The sequence below is a fragment of the Schistocerca americana genome, chromosome X, assembly GCF_021461395.2.
Source record: "Schistocerca americana isolate TAMUIC-IGC-003095 chromosome X, iqSchAmer2.1, whole genome shotgun sequence".
Lineage (NCBI taxonomy): Eukaryota > Metazoa > Arthropoda > Insecta > Orthoptera > Acrididae > Schistocerca > Schistocerca americana.
In genome coordinates, this window is record NC_060130.1 from 657692327 (window position 1) to 657719944 (window position 27618).

The 27618-nt window shown below is 41.3% G+C and overlaps 1 protein-coding gene across 8 annotated transcripts in view; it reads right to left on the bottom strand.

Moving 5' to 3' along the window:
* Positions 1-27618, bottom strand: part of LOC124556703 (catenin delta-2) — a 506669-nt gene that overhangs the window by 123762 nt on the left and 355289 nt on the right. For 6 of the 8 annotated variants that reach the window (XM_047130679.1, XM_047130680.1, XM_047130682.1 and 3 more), the window contains 5 exons: positions 24488-24592; positions 9910-9975; positions 1635-1676; positions 1375-1543; positions 1081-1270 (listed from right to left, as the gene is read on the bottom strand). In XM_047130679.1, coding sequence (XP_046986635.1) covers positions 1081-1270; positions 1375-1543; positions 1635-1676; positions 9910-9975; positions 24488-24534 — 514 coding nt within the window. In that variant the 5' untranslated portion in view covers positions 24535-24592. Of the gene's footprint in view, positions 1-1080; positions 1271-1374; positions 1544-1634; positions 1677-9909; positions 9976-14750; positions 14836-24487; positions 24593-27618 lie in introns of all 8 variants that reach the window. The other 2 variants (XM_047130683.1, XM_047130681.1) reach the window with 2 other exon arrangements.

Consider the following 27618-nt stretch of genomic DNA (forward strand, 5'->3'; position numbering starts at 1 on the left):
ATACTGCAGCTTAAAAGCTTATGCTCAGTTTAGGAATGCTGAAAAAGTGGTACCTGTACCATATTGGTGTTTTAGTGAAAAATAAAGGAAGTACCATTCACTGATATCCAGTGTTCTTATATTTAATGTGTAGATAAAATAATCATGAAATACAAGTTGATGTCACTTTAAACTTCATCCGAAAATGACTTTTATCATAAGGCCGCATCTGTTGTAAGAAATATCATATTTCGTACTTAGCTGTCCCATGTTCTTCACCTCATCAAGTAAAAGAAATTAAACTTTCATTTTACTGTCATTTCTCATCAGTTCAACAGTCTTAGAACATAAATTTGCCACAAAAGGCATTAATTAGGCAGAAAGAAGTGATAAATAGTAGAACTAACTTTAGTGTCTGTTGAATAAACGGACTGACAACAATTTCTTTCTTTCTTTCATTTATTAATATGTGGACTACTTTTTGATATCATTAGATACAGCAAACTGTTCTTCCTTGTTTATCTTAATTTTTTATTTTACATGAATGGTGACTCATCAAGGAAGTTGGTATTCTACAGTTGAGTCTCTTTTTCCATGTATTTTGATGTTATATTCCATAAAAATGAGACTTAACCACATGTTTTATGGAATGTTCAAATTTCATTAGAGCACACTAGTGGTTTCTTCTTTAGTTCCGACTACATCAGAAAATAGCAAGAAAATACCACTGATTTGTATCAAAGCAGACTGGGGGGAAAAAAAACAACCTCTGGAGATCTGGAATATATTCCTCTCACTGCAATTCTGTTTCACAACTGTTACTGCTGTTCATTGGGGCTTGGAAAATATAAATGATTTTCTGCCATACATACAAATATTTTTATTACTGTTAATCACACACAATAAATCTCTTCTCACTTTTATGCTTCAGCTCCACTGTCAAAATGTTTATTTAATGGTGTAATGTTGTCAATCACAAATGGCTAATTTGATCTTCAGTGTTCTAAAGAGATAAATGTTTACATACAAATAGATCACCTGCATTTTCGTGCCTCTACTCACACACTCAAACATGTGAACTTCTTTCTGAACACTACTAACCTGGGTCCATGGGAGGATAGCCTTCCTGCCCTGTCAATAGCTCATAATTGGTGAAAGGAGGATAATTCGAAGGTGTAGCTGTAGGTGGTACAACTCCAGCTCCTGAATATGGAAGACCAACATAATCAACTTGCTGACCATCAGGTCCAACATGATGAACTTCTCTAACAACTTTCGTTAAAGTAGTAACCTGTAAAAGCATATTGTTATTGTTATTATTATTATTATTTTGGAGAGTTCAATAAAATTCACGGTGTATAATTTTGTGAACAATCATATCTACTAAAACCTAACCTGCTGTGTAGTTTGTTGCTTCTGAGTACGAGACACAAGAGTTGCTCCATCTCCACTCTGAACAGACAGGTGAGAAGAATTAGGTGAGTGATTATCCTGGTGGCCATTTGTTGGATGGTATGTCATATCAAGTGAATAAGAGTTTCCCTGATGTAATTCTGGTTGACCACTAAAAGTTTTCAAACATAAAACAAATAAATTTTCGCAGAAACCAATTGTCTAAAAACACCTAACTTCAGTTACAACCACAATATACTCACGTATACTGTAGCATGTCTGGCGTTTTCTCCTGTAGAACTCTCCTGAAATGAAAACGGGAAGTATGAGAATTAAATTAGTTAAAACATGAATTTGTAACATAACAAATGCAAACACTGCGACACAAAAATGTTGCATTCATCTACTAAATAAATGACTGTGGTGGGACCAATAAACATATTCAAAACATTAAGCTTTTGGAACTGGCGCTTCCAATTACTTATTTACATAAATCTGGGAAGAAACAAAAAATGAAAAAGCAACCACAGAAAGGGAACAAAAAAGGGTAGTGCCAACAAATGTGGTGACAACTACTGAGTAACTCAGTTGGTAGAGCACTTTCCCACTAAAAGGCAAAGGTCTCACATTAAAGTTCTGGTCAAGTACAGACTTTCAATCTATCTAGAAGTTTCAAATCAGCCCACATGCTGCTGCAGCGTGCAACTTGCTGCTGCAGAGTGAAACTTCATTCTGGAAACAATCCCATAGGTTATGGCTTACCCAGTTCTCTGCTACATCCTTTCTTCCAGGAGTGTGTCTCGCAAGGCATGTAGGAGAAATTGCATGGTCTTTGGAATGAAGGAGAGAGATACTGGTGGTAGTGAAGGAGTGAGTGCAGGGTCATGAGTCACGTGTGGATAAATTAAGTTGGTAGAGCACTTGTCCACAAAGGGCAAAGTTCCTAGGTTCGCGTCCCTGTCTAGCACAATGTTTCAATCTGCCAGGAAGTTTCAAAAAATTTATTCTGTAACTTCATTTTTTGTGGCAATGATTAAAACTTTATTATTAGCCCTCATAAAGCTTATGACCCTCAGGACCTTGCCTCAAACAGAAGAAGGAATTCTTGACTAAAGAGCAAAATATACAAACTTAAACAGAACTGTACCAACAGAAACAGTTAAGAAAGTCTGAAAAACACAAATTTTCAGTTTTTATTGGTAACTACTGAGATAACAACATTTGTTTTAAAATGTTTGCGTTGGTAGAATTAGAAGACCACTCATGAGATAAATATGAGGGAGAAGTGTGTAAGACATTGGGAGAAAATGTGGTATCACTTCCATTATGAATTCTGTTGCAGATTTTAAGGCCTTTGGGATAGAATTCCAACACTACTTCTCTGGATTTTTTAAATTACGAGTGCTCCTGATGGAGATATCCTGAGAAAATGATGTGTCAGTTTCCAGCTCTGTGCTACTGCACATCATGTGGAAGACAGGCACCTCAGCCTTACAGCATAGGGTAATTTGTGTAAGGAAACATAAATTAATTATGCCACACTGAGAAAGTATGTTTCAGTTCTGGAGAGAATTACTGTACATGGCCAAAGTGCTCCTGAGGAGTTTAACTATTACAGACAATTTAATCAAACATCAATACTGTACATTTTTAAATGCAATTTAATTTTCCCCGCATTGTTATTGCATGTTTGGTACTTATGTTCTCATGGATGTGCATTCTTGCACCTTACTGCTAGTGCAAGTAATTAGTTTTGGGTAAGAGGAAAGTTTAGAAAATTGGGTGAGGAGGGAGCAGTGAGGAGGGAGGGTGGGGATAACTAACATGTTAAGAGTACGTGCTTAATAGGCAGAGGAAATAATGGAAGTACAGAAGCAGTATCTTATTTATATGCTTATCAACTGCTGACGGTTGTTGTTTATTGTTGTGGTGTTCAGTCCAAAGACTGGTTTGATGTGGATTGCCACACTACTATATCCTGTGCAAGCCTCTTCATCTTTGCATAGTGGGACTGATGACCTTGATGTCTGGTCTCCCCCCCTCCCCCAAATCAACCAACCTTTGCATAGTTACTGCACCCTACATAGGGTCTTCACAAAGTAAGTTACACATGTTGTCCCCCACTAAGATTGTCACACAATAAGAATGGGTCACTAATAAGAGCGTACACATTCCAGGTTTCCTGTGGAGACAGTTCTTGTTGCAATACAGGCAACAGGTGCATCACAGTGTGGAAGTGAAATGGCACACAAATGGAAACATAATCCGAAGTTGAAGTACAAGGGATAGAAAGATTCTTGTACGTGAAACATCTAACTTGCACAAATATTCACCATGAACTTCTGGTGATATATGAACCAAATGCAATGTTGTGCCCAGTCCTAGTGAAATAGTGGCTACAATTTGACAGAAGTCACATAGATGTGGGCGATGCTGATTGGGAAGTGTAGATCTTGCACAATACGATTTCCATATTTTTGGTAAGCTGGAAGAACATCTGGTGGGAGGGAGGGGTGGGGGGGGGGGGGAGGGTGGTAGGGGTTTTCAGACAAAGTGGACATTCACACAGTGATTACTGAATGACTTTGTGACCATGGAGTGGATTTCTATTGTTGAGGAAATGAACAACTGGTAGAACGTTCTGACCATGGTTTACGGAGACTTGCTGACTATGTTGAAAAATAGCATCATGTATCTGTGTCCTTTGAAGTGTAGTGCAGCATTCAATAAGTTACTTGACCTGCCATAATAATGTGTAAATTACTTTCTGAAGTCCCCCTGACCATATGTTTGAACCTGCTTATTATAGTCACACCTTTGTTTCTCCTTAACAATTTTTACCACTCACAATTCCCTCCATTACCAAACAGACAATTCCTCCACGACTCAGGACATGTCCTATCAATCAATTCTCTTTTTAGTACAATTAGGTTACAAATTTTTGTCCTGCCCCCCTCCCCCCAAATTCAATTCAGTACTACCTCATTAGTTATTCAATCTACCCTTCTAATCTTCAGCATTCTTCTGCAGCACAACATTTAAAAAATCTCTATTCTCTTCTTGTCTAAACCATTTACTGCCCTCATTTCACTTCTGTACAAGGCTACACTCCAGACAAATGCCTCTAGAAAAAGACTTCCTAAAACTTAAATCTGCAATCACTACTAAGAAATTTCTCTTTCACAGAAACACTTTTTTTGTTATTGCCAGATGCAATTCATACTCCTCAATTTTAGCCATCATTACTTATTTTGCTACCTAATTAACAAAACTGCCTTATTTCCTCACATAATTCCTTCAGCATAACCTGAGATAATGAGGCTAGATAAGGAATGATACGTATAAAAGGTAATTTGTTGCTCACAGAAGGGTATTTGGGCTCTTTCCCAACTTGTTTTACTTTTGTTTATAATCTATTTTCAAGACAGTATGCATTTTGCTCAAGTGCTAGTCCTTTGCCAACTATGACATCTTACACCACCACTGGCAAACCTCAAAGTTATTATTTCTTTACCCCAAACATTGACTCCCCTTCCAAATTTCTCTTTTGTTTTCCTTTACTGCTTGCTTATTATAGATTGAATAATATCGGGGATAGACTACAGCCTTGTCTCACTACCTTCTCAACTACTTTTCTCTTTCACATTCTTTGTCTCATAACTGCAGTTCGGTTTCTGTAAAAGTTGTAGAAAACCTTCCATTCTCAACACTTTCTCTCTGCTATCTTCAGAATTCAATGAGTGTATTCCAGTCAATGTCATCAAAAGTTTTTTCCAAATCTACAAATTCTATAAACGTATGTGTAAGCATCTTCAATGTATCTTTTTAGATAAGCAGTAGTGTCAGTATTGGCTCCTATAATCTTGTATTTCTCCAAACCAAAACTGATCTTTTCTGACGTTAGGTTCTAACTGTCTTTCCATTCTTCTATAAATAATTTTATTTTGTACTTTACAGCTGTGATTTATTAGACTGATTATTCTGTACTATTCACACCTAAAACCATCTGTTTTCTTTGGAATTAGAATTATTACATTCTTCTCGAGGTCTGAGAGGATGATAGCAGTATGATGCTGAGCATAATAAGATTAGTTCACCAAAGTCCTAGGAGAGTGCCTGCAAATATGTACATGTTGCCAGGTTCTGTAGTACTTTTACTGTGATAAGGGATGGACTATATAAAGGTCATCTGTCACTCACACAAGAGTTTTTGGGCACTTTCCCAACTTCCATTTATGCGAATGTCCAACACTGCAGTAGCATAAAAAGGCTTCTAAGGTCATCTACCTTCCCTTTAAGTAAAGCTGTCTATAAACACTGCAGCGCTCTACTAAGCAAGGTCCTACTGGGTGTTGTATGCCCTTGCTTGCCTCCAGCCTTTAAGCTGAGCCAACCTTCCACCCAGAGAGGGATCTACAGTTTAATGTGGACTCTGATCCATGTGCAACTCAGCATTTTCCATGGTAACAAATCATGGCCAAAGGTAGAATGAACAACAAGTGATGTACTGCGTTACATTCATATTGCTTGACAGAACCCTAAGTATGTATTCCAGTATGTTAGGAGGAACTACTTGAATACAGTTGCCAACTATAAAGCTCTTTTATTGAAAGAGGCTATTTAAATCTATGAATGTGATAACAACACTGATAGACAGGAAAAAAAGCACAGAATAAATGAGATGTAGTTGCTGCCATCACAAAGAACCCCTACAGATTAATATAAATGTATTAGATACTAACAATACACTGTGTTAATGAGGTCTCTATCAGAACAATACCAGTTTGCTAATGTGAGCTAGTGACCTATGAAGTTCACAGTCCTCTGGCAATGGCACCTAAATGTAAATAAATTTAGAACAACATTGCATCAAAAAGTTTTAAGATTTTACTATTGTTAAGATATCAAGCAACAGCAGCAAAATCTCTAATTATTTAATCTGTGTAGTAATGTCTAACAGTTCCATTTTATGTTACAGAAGACCTTTACAAACTAAGACATTAAGCTTTGTATATATGGACAATTTGTCCATGATTGTCCAGTCTTCCGAAAATCTCAAATTTTAATGATAGATACATATGCGAGATATTATGTGATTTAGATGGTATCACATGCAGATGCTCTTTTAACACTGTTTATTTTGATTGTAATAGGTCTATAAAACTGGATACAGAATAAATATGAAGGAATTAGTGGTACAATATCAATTGCATTGTTAGGAATAACAGATTAGGAAGAAACAATGCAGCAGTGATAAGCTGATCAATATACACTCCTGGAAATGGAAAAAAGAACACATTGACACCGGTGTGTCAGACCCACCATACTTGCTCCGGACACTGCGAGAGGGCTGTACAAGCAATGATCACACGCACGGCACAGCGGACACACCAGGAACCGCGGTGTTGGCCGTCGAATGGCGCTAGCTGCGCAGCATTTGTGCACCGCCGCCGTCAGTGTCAGCCAGTTTGCCGTGGCATACGGAGCTCCATCGCAGTCTTTAACACTGGTAGCATGCCGCGACAGCGTGAACATGAACCGTATGTGCAGTTGACGGACTTTGAGCGAGGGCGTATAGTGGGCATGCGGGAGGCCGGGTGGACGTACCGCCGAATTGCTCAACACGTGGGGCGTGAGGTCTCCACAGTACATCGATGTTGTCGCCAGTGGTCGGCGGAAGGTGCACGTGCCCGTCGACCTGGGACCGGACCGCAGCGACGCACGGATGCGCGCCAAGACCGTAGGATCCTACGCAGTGCCGTAGGGGACCGCACCGCCACTTCCCAGCAAATTAGGGACACTGTTGCTCCTGGGGTATCGGCGAGGACCATTCGCAACCGTCTCCATGAAGCTGGGCTACGGTCCCGCACACCGTTAGGCCGTCTTCCGCTCACGCCCCAACATTGTGCAGCCCGCCTCCAGTGGTGTCGCGACAGGCGTGAATGGAGGGACGAATGGAGACGTGTCGTCTTCAGCGATGAGAGTCGCTTCTGCCTTGGTGCCAATGATGGTCGTATGCGTGTTTGGCGCCGTGCAGGTGAGCGCCACAATCAGGACTGCATACGACCGAGGCACACAGGGCCAACACCCGGCATCATGGTGTGGGGAGCGATCTCCTACACTGGCCGTACACCACTGGTGATCGTCGAGGGGACACTGAATAGTGCACGGTACATCCAAACCGTCATCGAACCCATCGTTCTACCATTCCTAGACCGGCAAGGGAACTTGCTGTTCCAACAGGACAATGCACGTCCGCACGTATCCCGTGCCACCCAACGTGCTCTAGAAGGTGTAAGTCAACTACCCTGGCCAACAAGATCTCCGGATCTGTCCCCCACTGAGCATGTTTGGGACTGGATGAAGCGTCGTCTCACGCGGTCTGCACGTCCAGCACGAACGCTGGTCCAACTGAGGCGCCAGGTGGAAATGGCATGGCAAGCTGTTCCACAGGACTACATCCAGCATCTCTACGATCGTCTCCATGGGAGAATAGCAGCCTGCATTGCTGCGAAAGGTGGATATACACTGTACTAGTGCCGACATTGTGCATGCTCTGTTGCCTGTGTCTATGTGCCTGTGGTTCTGTCAGTGTGATCATGTGATGTATCTGACCCCAGGAATGTGTCAATAAAGTTTCCCCTTCCTGGGACAATGAATTCACGGTGTTCTTATTTAAATTTCCAGGAGTGTATTATGGATAGTGGGAAAGTAACTGCACAAAATTATGGATGTTTTAAACAAATTATGCATAAGCTGAACCTTATTTTTAGATGTGTCAATTTACAGACTTTACAGGGCCACAGCTCTATCTGTTTCAAGCCAGAAATAAACAAGCAAATATTTCTCTACTGTCCCCTACTATCACCGACAATGAACACAATACACAGCTCTTATTATACAGTACGAAAACTTTTTAGCTTCCTTTATACTACTCAACTGAAACATACAGCATAAATTAGTGAATCCATTCTAACATCATATTTTTCTTCAAAAATTAGTGAAACCACATAATATTATCAACAATTGCCTTCTGCACTCAATAAATACTAAAGTTACACTGGTTACCATCACAAAGAAAACAATCATACCTAAAAATTTCATATTGTGGTTGTAGCTGAACATTCAAATCCACCTTTGTCAATAGGTTTTACAGGAATATGACACTTTCCTGATTATATAAACTGACTGGTGTGTGTGTGTGCGCCACACACACACACACACACACACACACACACACACACACACACACACACACACACACACACACACACGATCTTTTATAAAGTCTGCATTATGAAGTTACAGAAAAATTTGATTAGCTGACAAACACGCTTTACCAAATATGTACGGGTAGTTTATGCTGAATACTGTGCACTATTTTTTTCCAAGATCTATTAAAACACCACTGCATTTCTACAACAACAAACAGCTGAAAAGTAATGCAAATTTGAATACAAAATAACAAAAAATCTTACATAAAGGAACATGCTGTCATATTTCAATTGAACATTAATTCGGTCATAGTACTGTGTCCAAATATTCTCATAGAAGCAATGAATTATAAATTAAAATCTAATGGTTTCATAGGCCCCATTAATGGTATACGTGGTTAAGATCTCCAATTCTCCATTTGAAGCCTGTGGGTTCATCTGCATGAAGACTGTAAGATTACTCAGATATTAAAGCCTGTAGTCAATCGCAGCTATGTGGAGGAGAAACTTTCTGAACAATGAGATATAGTACCTTTAAAAATGTAAACATAAATATGAATTTACTGGGAAAAATTTAACACTTGTAAGACAAAAATATGACATGATTGATATTCAGTAGTGGAATATAAAATGGATATCAAGTTACGTATCTAAAGCAGATCAACCATGTAAATCAATTATTTTGCAGATCAGAAGTGTAGACAGAATACAGCAGTAAATTTAATCAGTGTTTCTTGAAATCTAAATCTGTTTTTATAACTTTAAATTTTTAGGACTGAAAGAACCAAAATCTAGCACAAAAGTACCAGGAAAGCTTCCCTAGACCTGCAGATCTACACATAATGTTGTGCGCAAAACAATTCTTTTTTTTCAACACAGCAAAACACAAAACTGTAAAAGCAAGTAATGCCATAAAGAACAAAATATGTAACAAAAAGTGTAGCATAGAATGAGAGTAAATTAGTCATACAAGCATAAGCATAATTAGACTCTTTACTCACTCAAAAATTACCCCAACACTAAAGGCCACAACAATACATACTACAAAACAAACAATGACATGTCCCAAAACAGGAAGATAGTACAAAGCACCTAAATTATAATTACTAGAGAACAAATATTCCAGTATGTTCATTTACCATTATCTGACATTCTTCAGCTGTTATCATCACCCACTTTCCAAAGTGCCACATAAGCAATACTGTTTGAAAGATTAAGGCAAAGATTTCTTCAAAATAGATAGCATGCAAAACTGCTGAAAACAAAACGCTGATTTCATGATACAACCAATGACATCTCAGTAACCATCATGCAATGCAAATACCTCTGGGTAATTTCCGTGTGAGTAATGCTGTGCTCTTGGCGCTGTTCTATCCGCCGATTCACCAGCCTGTGTAGCCAAATGCAAAGCAAGACCCATGAGATTTTGGGCTAGTAAAGCCATGCCTAAATAGTTACAGTTTAGTTTTAACAAAAAAAAAAAAAAAAAAAAAAACAACAATAGCAGTTAAACTGCTTCCCTACATGCAGACTGCTGATGCATCAAACTTCATGGTAATTTACAATCTTCGATAAAGTATTATAAGTGGAAAGAAAAACATTATACAACAATGCAAGCTTCCATTTATTATTTTCTACCTCATTCCACAACCCACTTCCCGCAACAATAGACATACATCAATCTCCACCTTTCTTGAAACATTTAAAAATGTGGCTCAAGAAACCACAATACAATCAAATGCTGACTCCGATACCACATTACACAAAAAAATTATTAGGGTTCTCACAAACAGGAAAGTGCTATGTCACACTAAGACGAATTTTGGAACCAAACTGTAAGTCAGGAAACAAATTTCAGCCACAGGGAATATTGTTACAATAGAAATATAATGCTATCAAGAAGCATGTTTTACAATAAACTTCAACTTCAGACAGAAGATTTACTCCAGTAGTTGTAGTCATCATATGAAAATAGAACATCCTGAAGAAGGAAGAATAATGCTCATTAGTGTTACCTTTAGTCTGTAAATGAAATGTATTTAATACTATCTAGCCATAAGATACCTCTGAACACAACAGGCCCACATTTCTACTGTTTTGGATGACAATGGGACTTTTGCAGTACAATTTTTGTTACCATTTGTTGTATGTAAGAAGATCGTAAACATGCAAAAAACAATGCAGTGACTGTACTGAGACAAGACATTTAATACTACACAACTACTAAAAGAAATAGCGGCGCTGTTCAAAGTAAAGATCTACAGCTACTGTTATAAAAAATTGCACCAGAAGAATAGAACTGTGGGCTCACAAGCCCATATTAGCACATAAAATAGGCTCATAAAAATATGCAGGAAAACTGAAATACAATGAAGACCAAATTTATATACTCAAATTGAATCAAGTTATTCTCGCATAGAACGTAGGTCATATTGCATCACAACATGTATACAATATTTATTTTCCTTTAACATTCTCTATGTAGATAGACATTGTTCAACCAGTAAATGATTTTAGTCTTCTTACTGAGTTTATATGAATGACACCTAAACGAGTAATGACATTTTCCAAAATCTTAGATATTTTGCATGGACACAACATGTGTAGGTTTCCCTACAAAATTCATATTTTTCTTTTGTGTTATATTTTTGCAACCCTCTGGTATCAGAATGGTTAGAGAGTAAGCCCAAGCCTGTGTCTGATAACTGCACAGAACTGAATTGGGTATGGTCTGCCATGAGTATACACAGAAATATGTGATATTTATGTGTATCAAAGAAAAACCGGCCAAATGCGAGCAGGACTTGTGCTCTGAGTATTCTGTACAAACTTAACTGTCTGTATAGACAGTTACTCTATAGGGTTTCCATGAGGGAATTTGCGATTATCATAGTATGTGGACATAAATAGCTGTATCGTAACTGCGCTGACTTGGGAGATTAAATTTTTTACACCGCCAAGGGACTGTAGATGTTAGTATTTGTAACTTTTAGCTTGATACCTCCACCCATTCCTGGGCAAAACTGGCCTGAACAGATAGATAGATAGATAGATAGACAGACAGACAGACAAAGTGACCTTACAAGATTACAGTGAAACAAAACCACAGTGAAATATAAATTGATAGGGATTATCCTTCCTACCATTTAATATCATAAACGCAAATCACAAGAAAGTGTAAAATGCAAATATAGCCACAACAATTATAGCTTCTACATGTCATTTTATTTTATTTGCACAAAATGTGGTTTTGTCACATTACAATGGCTTAATGTAGAGTTGGTAGACTTCAGTAAGTTTTGTTTTGTCATTGCCATATCATATAAGAGAAGCCCCATGTTTTTTACAGTAGTCATAAGAGTTTATAAAATGGAATACATCTAAAATGACTGACAGATTGGAGCAGAACAGCTGAGACAAACACAAGAATTACGCCTCACCCAAGTATTAACAGCAAGAAATGTTCTGCAGAAACAGATAATGACAAGGCTGGGAGTCCAGTGTTTTTTCTGACTCAGAGTAATAATAATTTCCTTTGAGCAGAACAGGAACTAGAAGTCAAGAGACAAAAAATTACTATTTTCAAGTAATTCTACAGGGGATAAATAACAATCTCATGTATTAATCACAGCAATATAACATGCCTCTATGGCTCTTTATAAAATTTCACATCATCTAAGTTCCTATCACTGTTCAAAAGTTCTTGAAAGTTTTCCTTCCAGTGATCATTTATATAACAGCTTTCTCTCAAAAGCATGGTGCCACTCTTAGATCTTATGGGATTGAGACTTTGAGTTGATGGGCCATATACTGTATTGGTAGCCCTGCAGTAGCAAAGCTCTCGGTTTCAGCCAGATGTTGCAATTTTGGGATATCCATGATCGATTCAGTAGTTGTTTTATTCGTGCCTTGGATTGCTAATCACACAATGTCTTGGGTGCACAAATAAGGTGATTCTGCCATTCAATACACGCTCTGCTCTTATTGTTCATGGGAACAAAAACGTTTTGGCAAAAAAAGAGAGAGGATGAGTTCTCTTGGTATTAACTATTAAATATTCAAAAGCTGAGAGAAACGCAGATTTTAAAGTTGACCAGTGCCCTTCAATGTTTCCTGGTTACTCATTAGGAAGCTTTTTATTCAGGAGATGATGGAATTTTTCATTGACATTATCATCCAGGAGATGTTCAATGTATGCCTCGTGCATTTTCCCTGCTTCCTTCACTGCCAGTGGATATGAAGTGTTACCATAGATTTTATCAACTGATGGTTTATTCAGGACTCCTGCAATTCCTAGAGCACCTATGATATGTACATCATGTTGATCTCAGCCACACGTATTTACATAAGCGATTGGGTGCCACTGAGATATAATATCACGAAAGAGAGGGAAGTCACTCGAACTACAGGGTTAAAATGACATGCCTTCGTTTCTTTTATATTTCTCTATTGTCAGACTTGGCAGTCTAGTGGTAAGGCACATGCCTGGAAACCGAAAGGTCGCACGACGAAATACTTGTCAGAAGGTGGAGAATTTCAGTCTGCCTTTAACCCAGTCATCACCTCATAATGATGTGAAGATTATCTAAGAACAACACAGGGTTTGGCTTCCATGTTAAATTGCAGGCCCCCTTTCTCTGGTATGATTACTGGGGTAGTCACATGGAATTTCAATGGTTCAAATGGCTCTGAGCACTATGGGACTTAACATCTATGGTCATCAGTCCCTTTAGAACTTAGAACTACTTAAACCTAACTAACCTAAGGACATCACACAACACCCAGTCATCACGAGGCAGAGAAAATCCCTGACCCCGCCGGGAATCGAACCCGGGAACCCGGGCGTGGGAAGGAATTACCTGGTATAATAATAATAATATTTATTATTATTATTATTATTATTTCAACGTTTACTCTCAGACTGCCACTACCACAGTTGCGAGTATCGAAGCTACTAGTGTGTGTGTGTGTGTGTGTGTGTATATATGAGAGACACATGGCAGCAGGTCTCTACGGAAAACGGAGTTTCATGCAGCGGTCATCTTTACTAATGTATTCACTGTTAGCTACTTACCTACGTACCTCTTAACTATCACTGATACTTCCCCGATTTCTCTCATTCTCATTTGCGCCCAGTTAAGCTAGTACATACCTCGATAACTGTCCTATACCTAACAATAACAATACCTTCTAACTCCGACATAAAAAAAAATGTAAAAATTACAAGAAGGTCAAGTAAGTTCTGTGTCAACATACCATAATTCCTATTCTTCATTACATTTTCCAGGTGACTGGATACAAACTTTTAAGTTTTTCCCAGTATTTTCAGAGAAAGAGAATCAAGTAAAGTAAAATAATAATGATTTTTGACCCTCAAAATGCACCTGAGAGCCTCTGAACTAGCAGGATCCAATGTGATCACCTGTCATACATCTCCCTAAAACATGAGCCAGAATATGCTGTTGTGACATTACTGCATGTGCCAAATAAAGTTTATCATCCACAGACTCCAAATCAAGTTCACATAAAAATTTCTTAATTGTATTTGCAGTCCTTCCATGGATACTTTCTCATTAACAAAAGCCGGAAATAAACAAAACTTCATAATGATAGGAGAAGCCAAACATTAAGGTATCCCAAGTTCTCTCGTAAAGCAAGAAAAATTTAAAGAAGAGGCATTTGAACCTGAAGAAAGCAAACCTTAAACATTTTTTAACCAGAGATATCTTTAGAAGAAACCAATCATTCTTAGATGTTCATGCAAAGGAAACAATTTGGGCTGATGCACCATATTATCTAAGTTTCTAAATCTCAAAATACAGGCAGCAGAACAAGAATGAACAGAATGTGTATTTTTTCCACCCAAATTTTTCCAATCACTGCCGCATTTTTTTTTTTTTTTTCCATATTTGTGTATTTGAAAGTAACAGAATGTATGTAGCCACATAATTTTAAGAGCCACCACATTAGCAAACACTATACCACCACCTCAAAGTGACCACTACAACTACTTGGGAAAGTAATTTTTGCCCAATGTTTTCAGATTAGCCAAGACCAAAAGCAAAGGGTAGCAGCATCAACCAGTAAAGCTCTCCCAGGTGCTGTAAAAAAGCAATGCTCAACACATTTGCCATTTTTTGTTTTCTCTTTCATTCGTTAGCTTACCTTTCCCCCATCACGTGGCCACAGGCTGCTTCAGTGTTACACTTTTCCTTCACGTACAGTAGTAATGGAAGCTTGCATTTTCAACCTGCAGAAATTCCATCGTGATAACAAAAACACTATAATACCAGAGAATGCCATTTTCATTAATGAAACCTGAGTGACGTCTAAAAGATCTGGGAATTTACTATTAGTTTCAGTTGTCTTATGTTATCCATTCTGAGGGCTTTTTGTAAGAGACATATGCCATACATTTACAAGTCCGATTCATTACACCAAAACATCAATATGTAGGACATCAGACTATCCCCACTTGTCAACTTGTTTTTTGAATTTTTCTGTGTTCTCAGCTAAACTATCATTATTTAAGATTTACTCTTAACAAAACCCAAAAATAAATAAATGAATTCAGTGATAAAATTTTCAAACTGCATTAGCAGAGTAATACAAAAAAAGTGACTCAAACGAAGACCATATACATGTAATAAAAAAGTAACATTGCCAGTAAGTTGCTGAACATGTTTCAAGTAGTGCACTGTACGTTCACTAAGTAACTACATGGGGCAGATGGACAAACACCAGCACAGGAGTAGTAATTAATAGTAATACAATGGCTATCCCACTAGAAACTTGAACCAGAGATGAAAAGCACTCACTCTTTTTTTCTGAATAGTAAACAACTAATTTAAATTCATTACAGATAATGCCCAGTAGGGTGCCCCATACTAATATACACAAGTGTGCGAAACTTAATGATGGAAGTAACTTTCACATAATATGTCACCCTCATATGGAGAGCACAGGGAACAAATAATACACCTAGGTACATTGTTGAATATGGTCGTTTTGGTGGTACAGGTTTTATGGTGAGGGAAGGCATAATGTTGCATGGAAATACTGGTCTCCACATCTCAGAACATAGTATACTAACCAGTCAATGTTATTCTGACACTGTATTCCTTCCCCATGTGTATCTTTTCAGGGGTGTATTCGGTCCAATTTCATTTATATTGATTATAACACACAACCCCAATGAACCGTGCAGGTGGAGCAGCTCTTGGAATTAGAGGATATTTGGTGAATGGACTGGACTTCCCAATCCACAGATTTAAATCCCATCGAGTACATGCAGGATGCATTGGGGGACGTATGGCGCTATGTCCACATGCACAAACGACCATCCAGCAGCTGTCAACCACATTGAATGAGGAATGGAATGTCCTACCAGTAAGAACTCTTTACCAACCTTATGGTGAGCATGGGAGCATGTTGCAGAGCATGCACTGCCACCTGTGGCCATCATACACTCTATTAAGAACCATATCCCACCATTTTTTAAGGTTTGCGGACACTCACTCATAAGTTGTGTAACTTCAATGTAATTATTGTCTTTGAATAAAATTGTCACTCCTATTTGTCTCATCACATTTTTTTCAGTTACCTTCTGTACTATACTGCAACAGTTCTTTCTATGTATGGACCAAAGCTTCATCAAGCTAAGTTACTTGGCAGTGACACATCATTTACTGCTGTCCTGAAGTTTTGCAAACCAGTGTTGTTCAAAGATCACAAATGGGAAAATCTGTAGCCAATGTTCCTCGTAAAGTCACACAAATTTAATTGTGACTCGGGGAAATAATGCAGGAACTGAAGCCACTGTGATGGAACCTATCACGTGACAATGGATGTCACTCCAGAAACTTCTTGTATCCACCTTATATTAGTGACTGAGTTATATTACTCGCACGTTATACTTCAAACACACTAAAATGTGTATGACGTGCATCAATTTCATAAAGAGCCTGCCTGCACAGTGATTTCCCAGGCAGTTTACCCCTGAATTGAAACAATGACCTGTTTCTGCTTGTGAACAAAGTCTATGGTTTCCAGAATGAATTTTTCTATCTGCAGTAGAAAGTGCACTGATTTGAAACTGCTTAGCAGATTAAAACTGTATGGTGGTACAGGACTAACTCTGAACCTATGTACTTTACAGGCGTGTTCTTTACCCCTGGGATATCCAGGGTAAGTTGTTTCTTTACAATATCCTTTCTTCTAGGAGTGCTACTTCCACAAGGCAGGCAGGAGAACTTCTGTAAATTTTGGAAGGTAGGCGAGAGGTGTTAGAGGAAGTAAAACTATTAGAGGGTTCATTACCCGTGCATGGATAGCCCCATGAGAGGCAAAGGTACTGGGTTAGAGTCCCAGAATGGTTGGTTAATTTGGGGATGGGGACCAAACAGCCAGGTTATCAGTCTCATCGCATTAGTAAAGGATGGGGAAGGAAGTTGGCTGTGCCCTTTAAAAGAAAGCATCCCAGTATTTACCTGAAGCGATTTGGGGAAATCATGGAAAACCTACATCAGGATGGCTGGTCACAGGTTTGAACCATTTTCCTCCCAAATGTGAGTCCAACATGCTAACCATTGCACCACCACACTCAGTTCCCGGAATGGCACACAGTTAAAAATCTGCCAGCAAGTTTCAACTTTTATGTGGTAACTTAATGTGGTGGTGATGACTTTTTTATATTAATTTTCACGCCTAACTAAACCCAGCTCCACTACCACCATTAACAAAACAAAATAAATTATAAACACAGCCATCAGCAGTGAAGTTTTGGCATAATTTTGGAGGGCTGCACAGCATGAGGAACCACTATCACTAGTGCACTGGACAAAGATTTAAAAAGAAAATTTTCATCCTGCAATCAAATTTATAGGGCACACATTTTTGTCAGCCAGTGTTATGACCAAACAGGGCCCCTGCAACAGCTGCAACACTCACAAACCCGAAGTTTGTACATAACCTGTATCCATCATACTCACTAGTCATTTACTGAAATGATTTCCACATATTTGGACAATCAAAAAAGCTTTGGGTGGAATATGCTTTTTGTGGTGTACAAATGATTGTGCCAACAACTAAACAATTTTTTACATGAATTGTGGCACCTTTAAATCAGTGGCAAACTTGGCTTGACGAAGAGGGAGATTACATTACCTCGATAGGTGACATAGTTCTCAGTTGTATGTGCACAACAAACAATATTAATTTACTTTTACCTATTTCTGTCAGTGTTTTTTCTGTGACTGTATCACTTTAGTAAAATATAGAACAATCACCTTCTGCCACAATCATGATGTGTGCAATGATCAGTGCATTATGCAATGATCAGTGCATTATGCAATGATCAGTGCATTATGCAATTCGAGCAGTGGGGCTCATCTTCAGGTGTTTTGACAGTTTACATCGATTATCTTTCAGATTTGGGTTAATTCTGGTACTGGTAAGATTACAATAGTATATTAATAGGCGGACACATTGTGATTATGTTTATAAAATAAAAACAAATTGAAAAATAATTGTTTCCAGTGGTGGATAAATGGTTTTTGAAGCAAAGTATGCGTACACATGTTTATATACATACATACACTTTTCATTCTACAGCATATTTTATAAACAGAGGTCAAAACAAGTCAAAGAATTTCAGATTTAAAGATGCTGCAGGTCTACAAATACACATGTGTTGTTATTTCAAAGGAGATATAAAGTCACTACATTATTAGTCATGCAAGATATCATTTCCAAAACAAATATTTATGTGCATGTAAAACGTTGATTATGTTTTCAAATGGTTGCACTATTAACCAGTTTTTCATTAGGAAAAATAAACTTTTAAAATTACTGAAAAAACTGTGGCTGCTAAACACTGTTTGTTCACTCAACTTGTTTTGATAAGATTTCACTTTGTGTAACATTATTTCTAATTATTCCAGTTGATCAAGTTTTTTACTATGATTTCTGAACTCCAAGAAGACACCAGCATACAAACTTTCACAATTAGTAAACAATGTCCTCAGGGAATTTTGCGCTCTGGGAACCATATACTCAAAAAATACACGTGAGTTGACAACATTCATCAAAGGTGTAAAAATTCCCAGAGAAGTTAAATTTGCCTCATCTGTCATTGTTAATTTTATTCACATATGTGCTTGTCAAAGAGACAATTGAAATTTCACACAAAACCCTGTCAAACACAAAAAACTAAGCTTGCCAGAGATTTCAGAGGGGGTCAATCTGATTGGACTAGTACTATCCCATAACTACTTTTCTTTTAATGGTAAAATCTACCAACAGAAAGAAGCTTTAACTATGAGTAACAACATGTAAAGCTCCTGGCCGACATATTCACCAACCACTTACGAAATAAATTTTTTGAAGGGAAAAATAAACTTGTTTGAAAACTTTATATTACACAAGATATGTGGATGACGCTCTACTCCTATCTGATGGCACGAAAGACAAACTTTGAGCTTCTTACAGTATTCATTTCACTCTACAATAAAATAAAGTTCACAACTGAACACAAAACAAATCAATTCATAAATTTCTTAGACCTCACATGGAGGGGAGGGCCTCGTTCTGAAGAAGATATTTTTAGAAATATCGAAACCTAGGTCAAGGGCTAATAAATAAACCTTTTTTTGCAGCTGGTTGGCTGATTTTCTTTCAACCTCTTCAGATTTACACAGTTGCAGATTTGCAGCAATGTTTAAGAATTTGAAAAGCTTTTTTTACCATGGTTTTCTGTGTCGAGTACAGTTAAGCTGTTGTGGATGTCACTTACTCTGTGCCTGTTAACGTACATGTGGTTGGCTATTGTGGATTTGTCAAAGTAGTTAAGCCTAAAAGCATCAGTGTGTTCTTTGTATCATGTATGGGAAGTTATTCCTGTTTTTCCTATGTAAAATGCAGAGCAGCTGTTATGTTGTAATTTATATATTCCACTATATTCTGTTATTGAGGTGTTTGTGTTTACTGTGTGAGGTAAATCATGATCAAGTTTGTGGTTTGTGAAGAATGCTATTTTAATATTGGTGTTTCTAAGTAAGTTAGCAATTTTTGTGATGCTGTGTCTAAATCGGGAATACTTGTGAAGAAATGTGCTGTGTCAGTTTTTATTCTTGTAGTGCTTCTGTTCCTGATGTTGGCCTGTATTTTGTTGGATAGTGTGTCCACAGATTTTTTTGAATACCCATTGTTTACTGCAGTTGCTTTGGTCATATCAATTTCTTGTGTTAATGCTTTGGGTTCCAAAGGTAATGTGTGTGTGCCCTGTTCTATATGGATCTAAATGCAGCACGCTTTTGTGTGTGTGTGTGTGTGTGTGTGTGTGTGTGTGTGTGTGTGTGTGTGTGATGATGATTCATGTATTGTGATATCAGTGCAGATTGGTTTCCTGTAAAATTATGTTTTTGTTGTTTATTAACAATTGTGAGGTCTAAGAAATTTATGAATTGATTTGTTTTGTGTTCAGTTGTGAACTTTATTTTAACTGGCTCATTTATTTCCAAGCATGTATTAACTACACTCATAACACTGGCTCCCTTTGCATGCTTAAATTAACAATTTCAGAATAAAACACTGTCACACAGCTCCACATTGAGCAGAAAAGTACTACAACTGTATGACCCATGACTCAGGAACACTGAACATAAAAATTAAACAAATACGTCTAATGGTTCATCTCCAAACACAGTACCATAATAACAACAAACAATAATAACAACATATTTATAAATTATCTGAGAAGCCTCAAGTTTAAAATAATTTTACTCATGTCAGGAGCGAAAGACAGACCAGAGCATTACCTAATGCACAAGAGCAGTGCAGGGATTTAAAATTTATGCAAAAAGTAACTCAATATAGATACATCTAGCACAGAAAATAAAATCAGAATGGCTGGATTTTGATTTAAGGCCTATGCCTCCCAAGTAAAATTACAGTGTTTTAATGCTGTGCTCTTGAATCTACAGCCAATCAGAGGGTTCCATTGCATGCACAGAATGGAAACAACTTGGCTCTACACCCAAAAGCACAAAATTTTGATCATGCTGAGAGACACAATGTCTTCTTCACTACAAATTGGTTTAAAAGAGAATGGAAACAAATGATGAAACTAGCTGAAACAACATTTACATCTCTGCCTCCAAAGGTTCTGGAAAAAATGATCTTGTTCAGAATAAAGAAGAGAAGTATTACCAGAGTCGAAAAAAGTGGCATCTCGTGCATCAAAATAGTTACAGAAATCTGAAGAAGCCATAATAGTAGAATTGGTCTTAGTAGAACATTTACTAGCCTAAGAAACTTTATCCAATAAAATTAATTATACTGACAATTTGGAGGGTGGGGGTTTCTAAAAGACCATCTTTGAACAATGTTAAAGGCCACCAGCAGCCATGGGTGACTTTGACTTTTGTCTAGAGTAGAGAATAATGATTTGGTGGCAGAAAACAGAAAGAAAGAAATTATGCCTGTGGCACAGTTGTATTGAGCAATGGTGGCACAAGAAGTTAGGTAATAAGAATGAAGAACCAGTGCTCTGAATTCTAACGAAAGGGGGAAATATAATAATGAGCACCATAGTTGCACTTTTACAATCAGACTGTAGCAAATTACATAGTACAATGTTACACATAGTAAACAATTACTTGCAAACTGGAAACACAGTGAGTGAAGGACAGGGGGAGGGGCAAGGAGAGTGGTGGAGAGAGAGGAAGGGGGCAGAGAGTCATGGGTGGGAGGGGGGAGGCGGGGCAGAGAGTCATGGGTGGGAGGGTGGAGGCGGGGCAGAGAGTCATGGGTGGGAGGGTGGAGGCGGGGCAGAGAGTCATGGGTGGGAGGGTGGAGGCGGGGCAGAGAGTCATGGGTGGGAGGGTGGAGGCGGGGCAGAGAGTCATGGGTGGGAGGGTGGAGGCGGGGCAGAGAGTCATGGGTGGGAGGGTGAGGCGGCGAAGGGTGGGTGGGAGGGTGAGGCGGCGAAGGGTGGGTGGGAGGGTGAGGCGGCGAAGAGTGGGTGGGAGGGTGAGGCGGCGAAGAGTGGGTGGGAGGGTGAGGCGGCGAAGAGTGGGTGGGAGGGTGAGGCGGGGAAGAGTGGGTGGGAGGGTGAGGCGGGGAAGAGTGGGTGGGAGGGTGAGGCGGGGAAGAGTGGGTGGGAGGGTGAGGCGGGGAAGAGTGGGTGGGAGGGTGAGGCGGGGAAGAGTGGGTGGGAGGGTGAGGCGGGGAAGAGTGGGTGGGAGGGTGAGGCGGGGAAGAGTGGGTGGGAGTGTGAGGCGGGGAAGAGTGGGTGGGAGTGTGAGGCGGGGAAGAGTGGGTGGGAGGGTGAGGCGGGGAAGAGTGGGTGGGAGGGTGAGGCGGGGAAGAGTGGGTGGGAGTGTGAGGCGGGGAAGAGTGGGTGGGAGTGTGACGCGGGGAAGAGTGGGTGGGAGTGTGACGCGGGGAAGAGTGGGTGGGAGTGTGACGCGGGGAAGAGTGGGTGGGAGTGTGACGCGGGGAAGAGTGGGTGGGAGTGTGACGCGGGGAAGAGTGGGTGGGAGTGTGACGCGGGGAAGAGTGGGTGGGAGTGTGACGCGGGGAAGAGTGGGTGGGAGTGTGACGCGGGGAAGAGTGGGTGGGAGTGTGACGCGGGGAAGAGTGGGTGGGAGTGTGACGCGGGGAAGAGTGGGTGGGAGTGTGACGCGGGGAAGAGTGGGTGGGAGTGTGACGCGGGGAAGAGTGGGTGGGAGTGTGACGCGGGGAAGAGTGGGTGGGAGTGTGACGCGGGGAAGAGTGGGTGGGAGTGTGACGCGGGGAAGAGTGGGTGGGAGTGTGACGCGGGGAAGAGTGGGTGGGAGTGTGACGCGGGGAAGAGTGGGTGGGAGTGTGACGCGGGGAAGAGTGGGTGGGAGTGTGACGCGGGGAAGAGTGGGTGGGAGTGTGACGCGGGGAAGAGTGGGTGGGAGTGTGACGCGGGGAAGAGTGGGTGGGAGTGTGACGCGGGGAAGAGTGGGTGGGAGTGTGACGCGGGGAAGAGTGGGTGGGAGTGTGACGCGGGGAAGAGTGGGTGGGAGTGTGACGCGGGGAAGAGTGGGTGGGAGTGTGACGCGGGGAAGAGTGGGTGGGAGTGTGACGCGGGGAAGAGTGGGTGGGAGGGTGACGCGGGGAAGAGTGGGTGGGAGGGTGACGCGGGGAAGAGTGGGTGGGAGGGTGACGCGGGGAAGAGTGGGTGGGAGGGTGACGCGGGGAAGAGTGGGTGGGAGGGTGACGCGGGGAAGAGTGGGTGGGAGGGTGACGCGGGGAAGAGTGGGTGGGAGGGTGACGCGGGGAAGAGTGGGTGGGAGGGTGACGCGGGGAAGAGTGGGTGGGAGGGTGACGCGGGGAAGAGTGGGTGGGAGGGTGACGCGGGGAAGAGTGGGTGGGAGGGTGACGCGGGGAAGAGTGGGTGGGAGGGTGACGCGGGGAAGAGTGGGTGGGAGGGTGACGCGGGGAAGAGTGGGTGGGAGGGTGACGCGGGGAAGAGTGGGTGGGAGGGTGACGCGGGGAAGAGTGGGTGGGAGGGTGACGCGGGGAAGAGTGGGTGGGAGGGTGACGCGGGGAAGAGTGGGTGGGAGGGTGACGCGGGGAAGAGTGGGTGGGAGGGTGACGCGGGGAAGAGTGGGTGGGAGGGTGACGCGGGGAAGAGTGGGTGGGAGGGTGACGCGGGGAAGAGTGGGTGGGAGGGTGACGCGGGGAAGAGTGGGTGGGAGGGTGACGCGGGGAAGAGTGGGTGGGAGGGTGACGCGGGGAAGAGTGGGTGGGAGGGTGACGCGGGGAAGAGTGGGTGGGAGGGTGACGCGGGGAAGAGTGGGTGGGAGGGTGACGCGGGGAAGAGTGGGTGGGAGGGTGACGCGGGGAAGAGTGGGTGGGAGGGTGACGCGGGGAAGAGTGGGTGGGAGGGTGACGCGGGGAAGAGTGGGTGGGAGGGTGACGCGGGGAAGAGTCGGTGGGAGGGTGACGCGGGGAAGAGTCGGTGGGAGGGTGACGCGGGGAAGAGTCGGTGGGAGGGTGACGCGGGGAAGAGTCGGTGGGAGGGTGACGCGGGGAAGAGTGGGTGGGAGGGTGACGCGGGGAAGAGTGGGTGGGAGGGTGACGCGGGGAAGAGTGGGTGGGAGGGTGACGCGGGGAAGAGTGGGTGGGAGGGTGACGCGGGGAAGAGTGGGTGGGAGGGTGACGCGGGGAAGAGTGGGTGGGAGGGTGACGCGGGGAAGAGTGGGTGGGAGGGTGAGGCGGGGAAGAGTGGGTGGGAGGGTGAGGCGGGGAAGAGGGGTGGGGGCAGGCGGGGTAGAGGGGTGGGGGCAGGCGGGGAAGAGGGGTGGGGGCAGGCAGGGAAGAGAGGGGTGGGGGCAGGCAGGGAAGAGAGGGGGGTGGCAGGGAAGAGAGGGGGGTGGCAGGGGAAGCGGGAGGCAGGGAAGGGGGGAGGCAGGGAAGGGGGGTTGCAGGGAAGGGGGGAGGCAGGGAAGGGGGGAGGCAGGGAAGGGGGGAGGCAGGGAAGGGGGGAGGCAGGGAAGGGGGGAGGCAGGGAAGGGGGGAGGCAGGGAAGGGGGGAGGCAGGGAAGGGGGGAGGCAGGGAAGGGGGGAGGCAGGGAAGGGGGGAGGCAGGGAAGGGGGGAGGCAGGGAAGGGGGGAGGCAGGGAAGGGGGGAGGCAGGGAAGGGGGGAGGCAGGGAAGGGGGGAGGCAGGGAAGGGGGGAGGCAGGGAAGGGGGGAGGCAGGGAAGGGGGGAGGCAGGGAAGGGGGGAGGCAGGGAAGGGGGGAGGCAGGGAGGGGGGAGGCAGGGAGGGGGGAGGCAGGGAAGGGGGGAGGCAGGGAAGGGGGGAGAGGCATAGGAGGGAGAGGGAGGGGGAGAGCATATATAATATGGCCAAAGAAGAATATACTTACAAACAGGAGTCAATTAACTGATTACTGCTGGTCATGACGACCTTCATTTGCTACGTCCCACAAAGAGAAAAAAAAAATCAGTTGGCCATTCAGGAGTCTTGTCAACTGAAATAAAATGACAGTTTGATTAGAAAATCCTGTTAGAAAATAGCTGTATTATGATTTTAAATATTTTATTTCTTACATTGTTTGCAACACAGAAAAAAATTATATCAACTTTGTGGTCAACGACACCAATTTTACTGTTGAGTAAGGCACAGCACACATTGTAATTTATTACAAAATGAGAACAGTTGACTTATCACTGTAAGAGCTTCACATTATTTTGTTAAATCAATGAAACAAATTAAAAAGAACTGGAACACACATCAACATTGCCTAATTCATACACCCCCACCACTCCAAGGTTTGTCCATTGAGGATGTGCTGTTCTGCTATAACACAAATAAAATAATTTTGCAAATGAAAGATTGTTGTGCATTTATCATCTATCTCCCATCTAAGTTTGGGTTCCATCTTCAATAGCCTTGATGTCGATGTGACATTAAAACTCACTCTTGCATTCATCATTTCTCGCTTTTCTAAGCCCTGGAGAGTGTTTGTAAATCTACCTAGTTTACAAGCAAGTCTTATACATGCATTCTGGCAACACCAGTAAGCAGCCACAGGATAGCACCTTTTAGACTGATCAGTGTACAGTAACACACAACTGCCACACTTAAAATGTTTTTAAAAATGTACATTTTTTTACATATTCTGAATTATAATTTCCTTCATAATCTAGTAGATTTAAAATGATCCTCAGCCTCCTCAATATGGCCTCACCCTTTGATAAGACTCTCCTCCTATTATCTACAAGCAGTTTGCCATTGCTGAACCATATACAGAGTATTCATATTCAAACTGAGATCAATGGAACGACCTGAAGATCTCAGACAGTCGTTTCGGCATGCTTCCAAAGACTACTGTTTAAGTCTCTTTACACTCTTTATAGTGTATTTATATTTTTGAGGCCTATGGAATTTGGAAACTGTATGCACTGTAGTTGTGTGAGTTTATCATCAATGAGATATAACACTTAAGCAGTTTGCACACATAAAAATATCTTGTATCCAAAACAAGCAGGTCTCTCTCTCTCTCTCTCTCTCTCTCTCTCTACGTGCGCGTGCGCGCGCGCGCGTGTGTGGGTGTGGGTGTGTGTGTGTGTGTGTGTGTGTGTGTGTGTGTGTGTGTGTGTGTTTCCTTCTATCTAACCCTCCAAATCTATGAGGAAGAGACTAGTATGTCCACAAGCTAGAAACAGCTTCTTTCATTTTTAAATGCTTCTATTCGCAGTACTGGACTTTCACCTCCTGAAAGTAAGTACTGGCCAACTATTACATGTCCACGCAATTTTAGTTTTCTCTAGTGAATTTTCTTTTTTCCAGAGTTTGTATTTTCATTTTTAAATTTATTCACAAGTTCATCAAATCATTCATGAAATATTTTATTCGGGATCACGATGTGACATTCAGAAACATATATGGTCATTTTCACTACTGGATTCAGTCTTCACCAGACGCTATACTCACGTATCTTCATATACTATAAAAAATATTATAATAAAGGAGAATTTACTACAACACCACACAAATATATTAATGATTTTTTTAAAAATTGTGTTACAAAGGAGGAAGTTTTATGGAATTACATGATCTATAATAATGATCTTTTGTACAACAAACTGTTAACTTCACAAAACAACACTGATATACAGCTTTGTGAGTATTAAATATGATTTAAGATAACAATAACATAAAAGCTGTAAACCATGGCCTCCACAAAACAGAGTATTTCTTTATATCCAAAGGACTTGGGTTGGACCAATGCACAGGTATGGGAATAAAGGGTGAATTCTACCTCTGACACCGTTTCAGAAGCGTATCTTCCGAAAATTGGGTGTAAGGGACGCATGGTCTTCAGTAGCTTGTGACCGAGTAATAATGTAGTTATGATTTATTCAGTTTGTTACCCTAATTACCTTTGTTTCTGTGCAAATACTTTCACAACAATTAAAAAGCTTTTAATACACAATTATTGTAACATGAAAGGATCTAGTTTCTCATATGCAACTACATACAGTTCAAAATATTGTGATGTGGTTTCTGTTACTAGAAGAACAGTTCAGCATAGCTCCATAGGGCCATTCTTCCATTGCATTAAGTGAAACTGTACTAAAGGTGCATACTGGCCAATTCTTCATCAGTAAGCTCTTCCATAGTGCTCATAAAACTGTTACTGTATAATTTACAGTGGCAGAAAAACAAACCAGACACAGACCCGAGCAGTATTGAATGCACGCTTTACAGTGAAGAATAAAGTAGTCACTACTGTTGCCAACAGTTAGTTGGTTGGTTGGTTGATTTGGGGGAGGGGACCAAACAGCGAGGTCATCAGTCGGCAAGGTCATCGGTCCCATTGGATTAGGGAGGGGTGGGGAAGGAAGTCAGCCATGCCGTTTCAAAGGAACCACCCCATCACTTGCCTGAAGTGATTTAGGAAAATCGCCAACAACTAGTACTGCGAGTGAATGGAACAAGTTTGTTTCCAACCAATGACAATTTCACTGTTGTGCAATTATTTTCAGTGCAATACAGATACAACGATAAATGGGGGAGGGGAGTGGGAATAAAACAAACAAAAATGCCATTACTCTGTAACAAGCCACTAGAGGCCTTGGGAACATTATACCAAAATACTCAAAAAGTATCTCTGAACAACCTCACAAATTCTGTCGATGGAGTTCAGGATTACACTGTAGAAATTCTACTAGAAAGAGCCACTTCTCTCTGAATATGTCTGATACAAAACAAACTAATCTAGTATCCAGAAATTGCACAATAAACAGAGCTACAATATAAAAGATGCACCTCCTCAGTACATTTCTGACATGTGGGTGTAGACTGGCTGTTTTGTTTGTTGCTGTTATTATTATTATTGTTATTATTATTGGTAGATTTCCTGTTTAGTGTCCAGATAATGAAATGAAGTTGAGGGCAGCAAAGCAAAAGCAGAAATACTGAACTATGTTTTTAAATGTTCCTTTTCAAAGGTGGTTCCAGGTGTACTATTCCAGTTTAATTCTCACACTA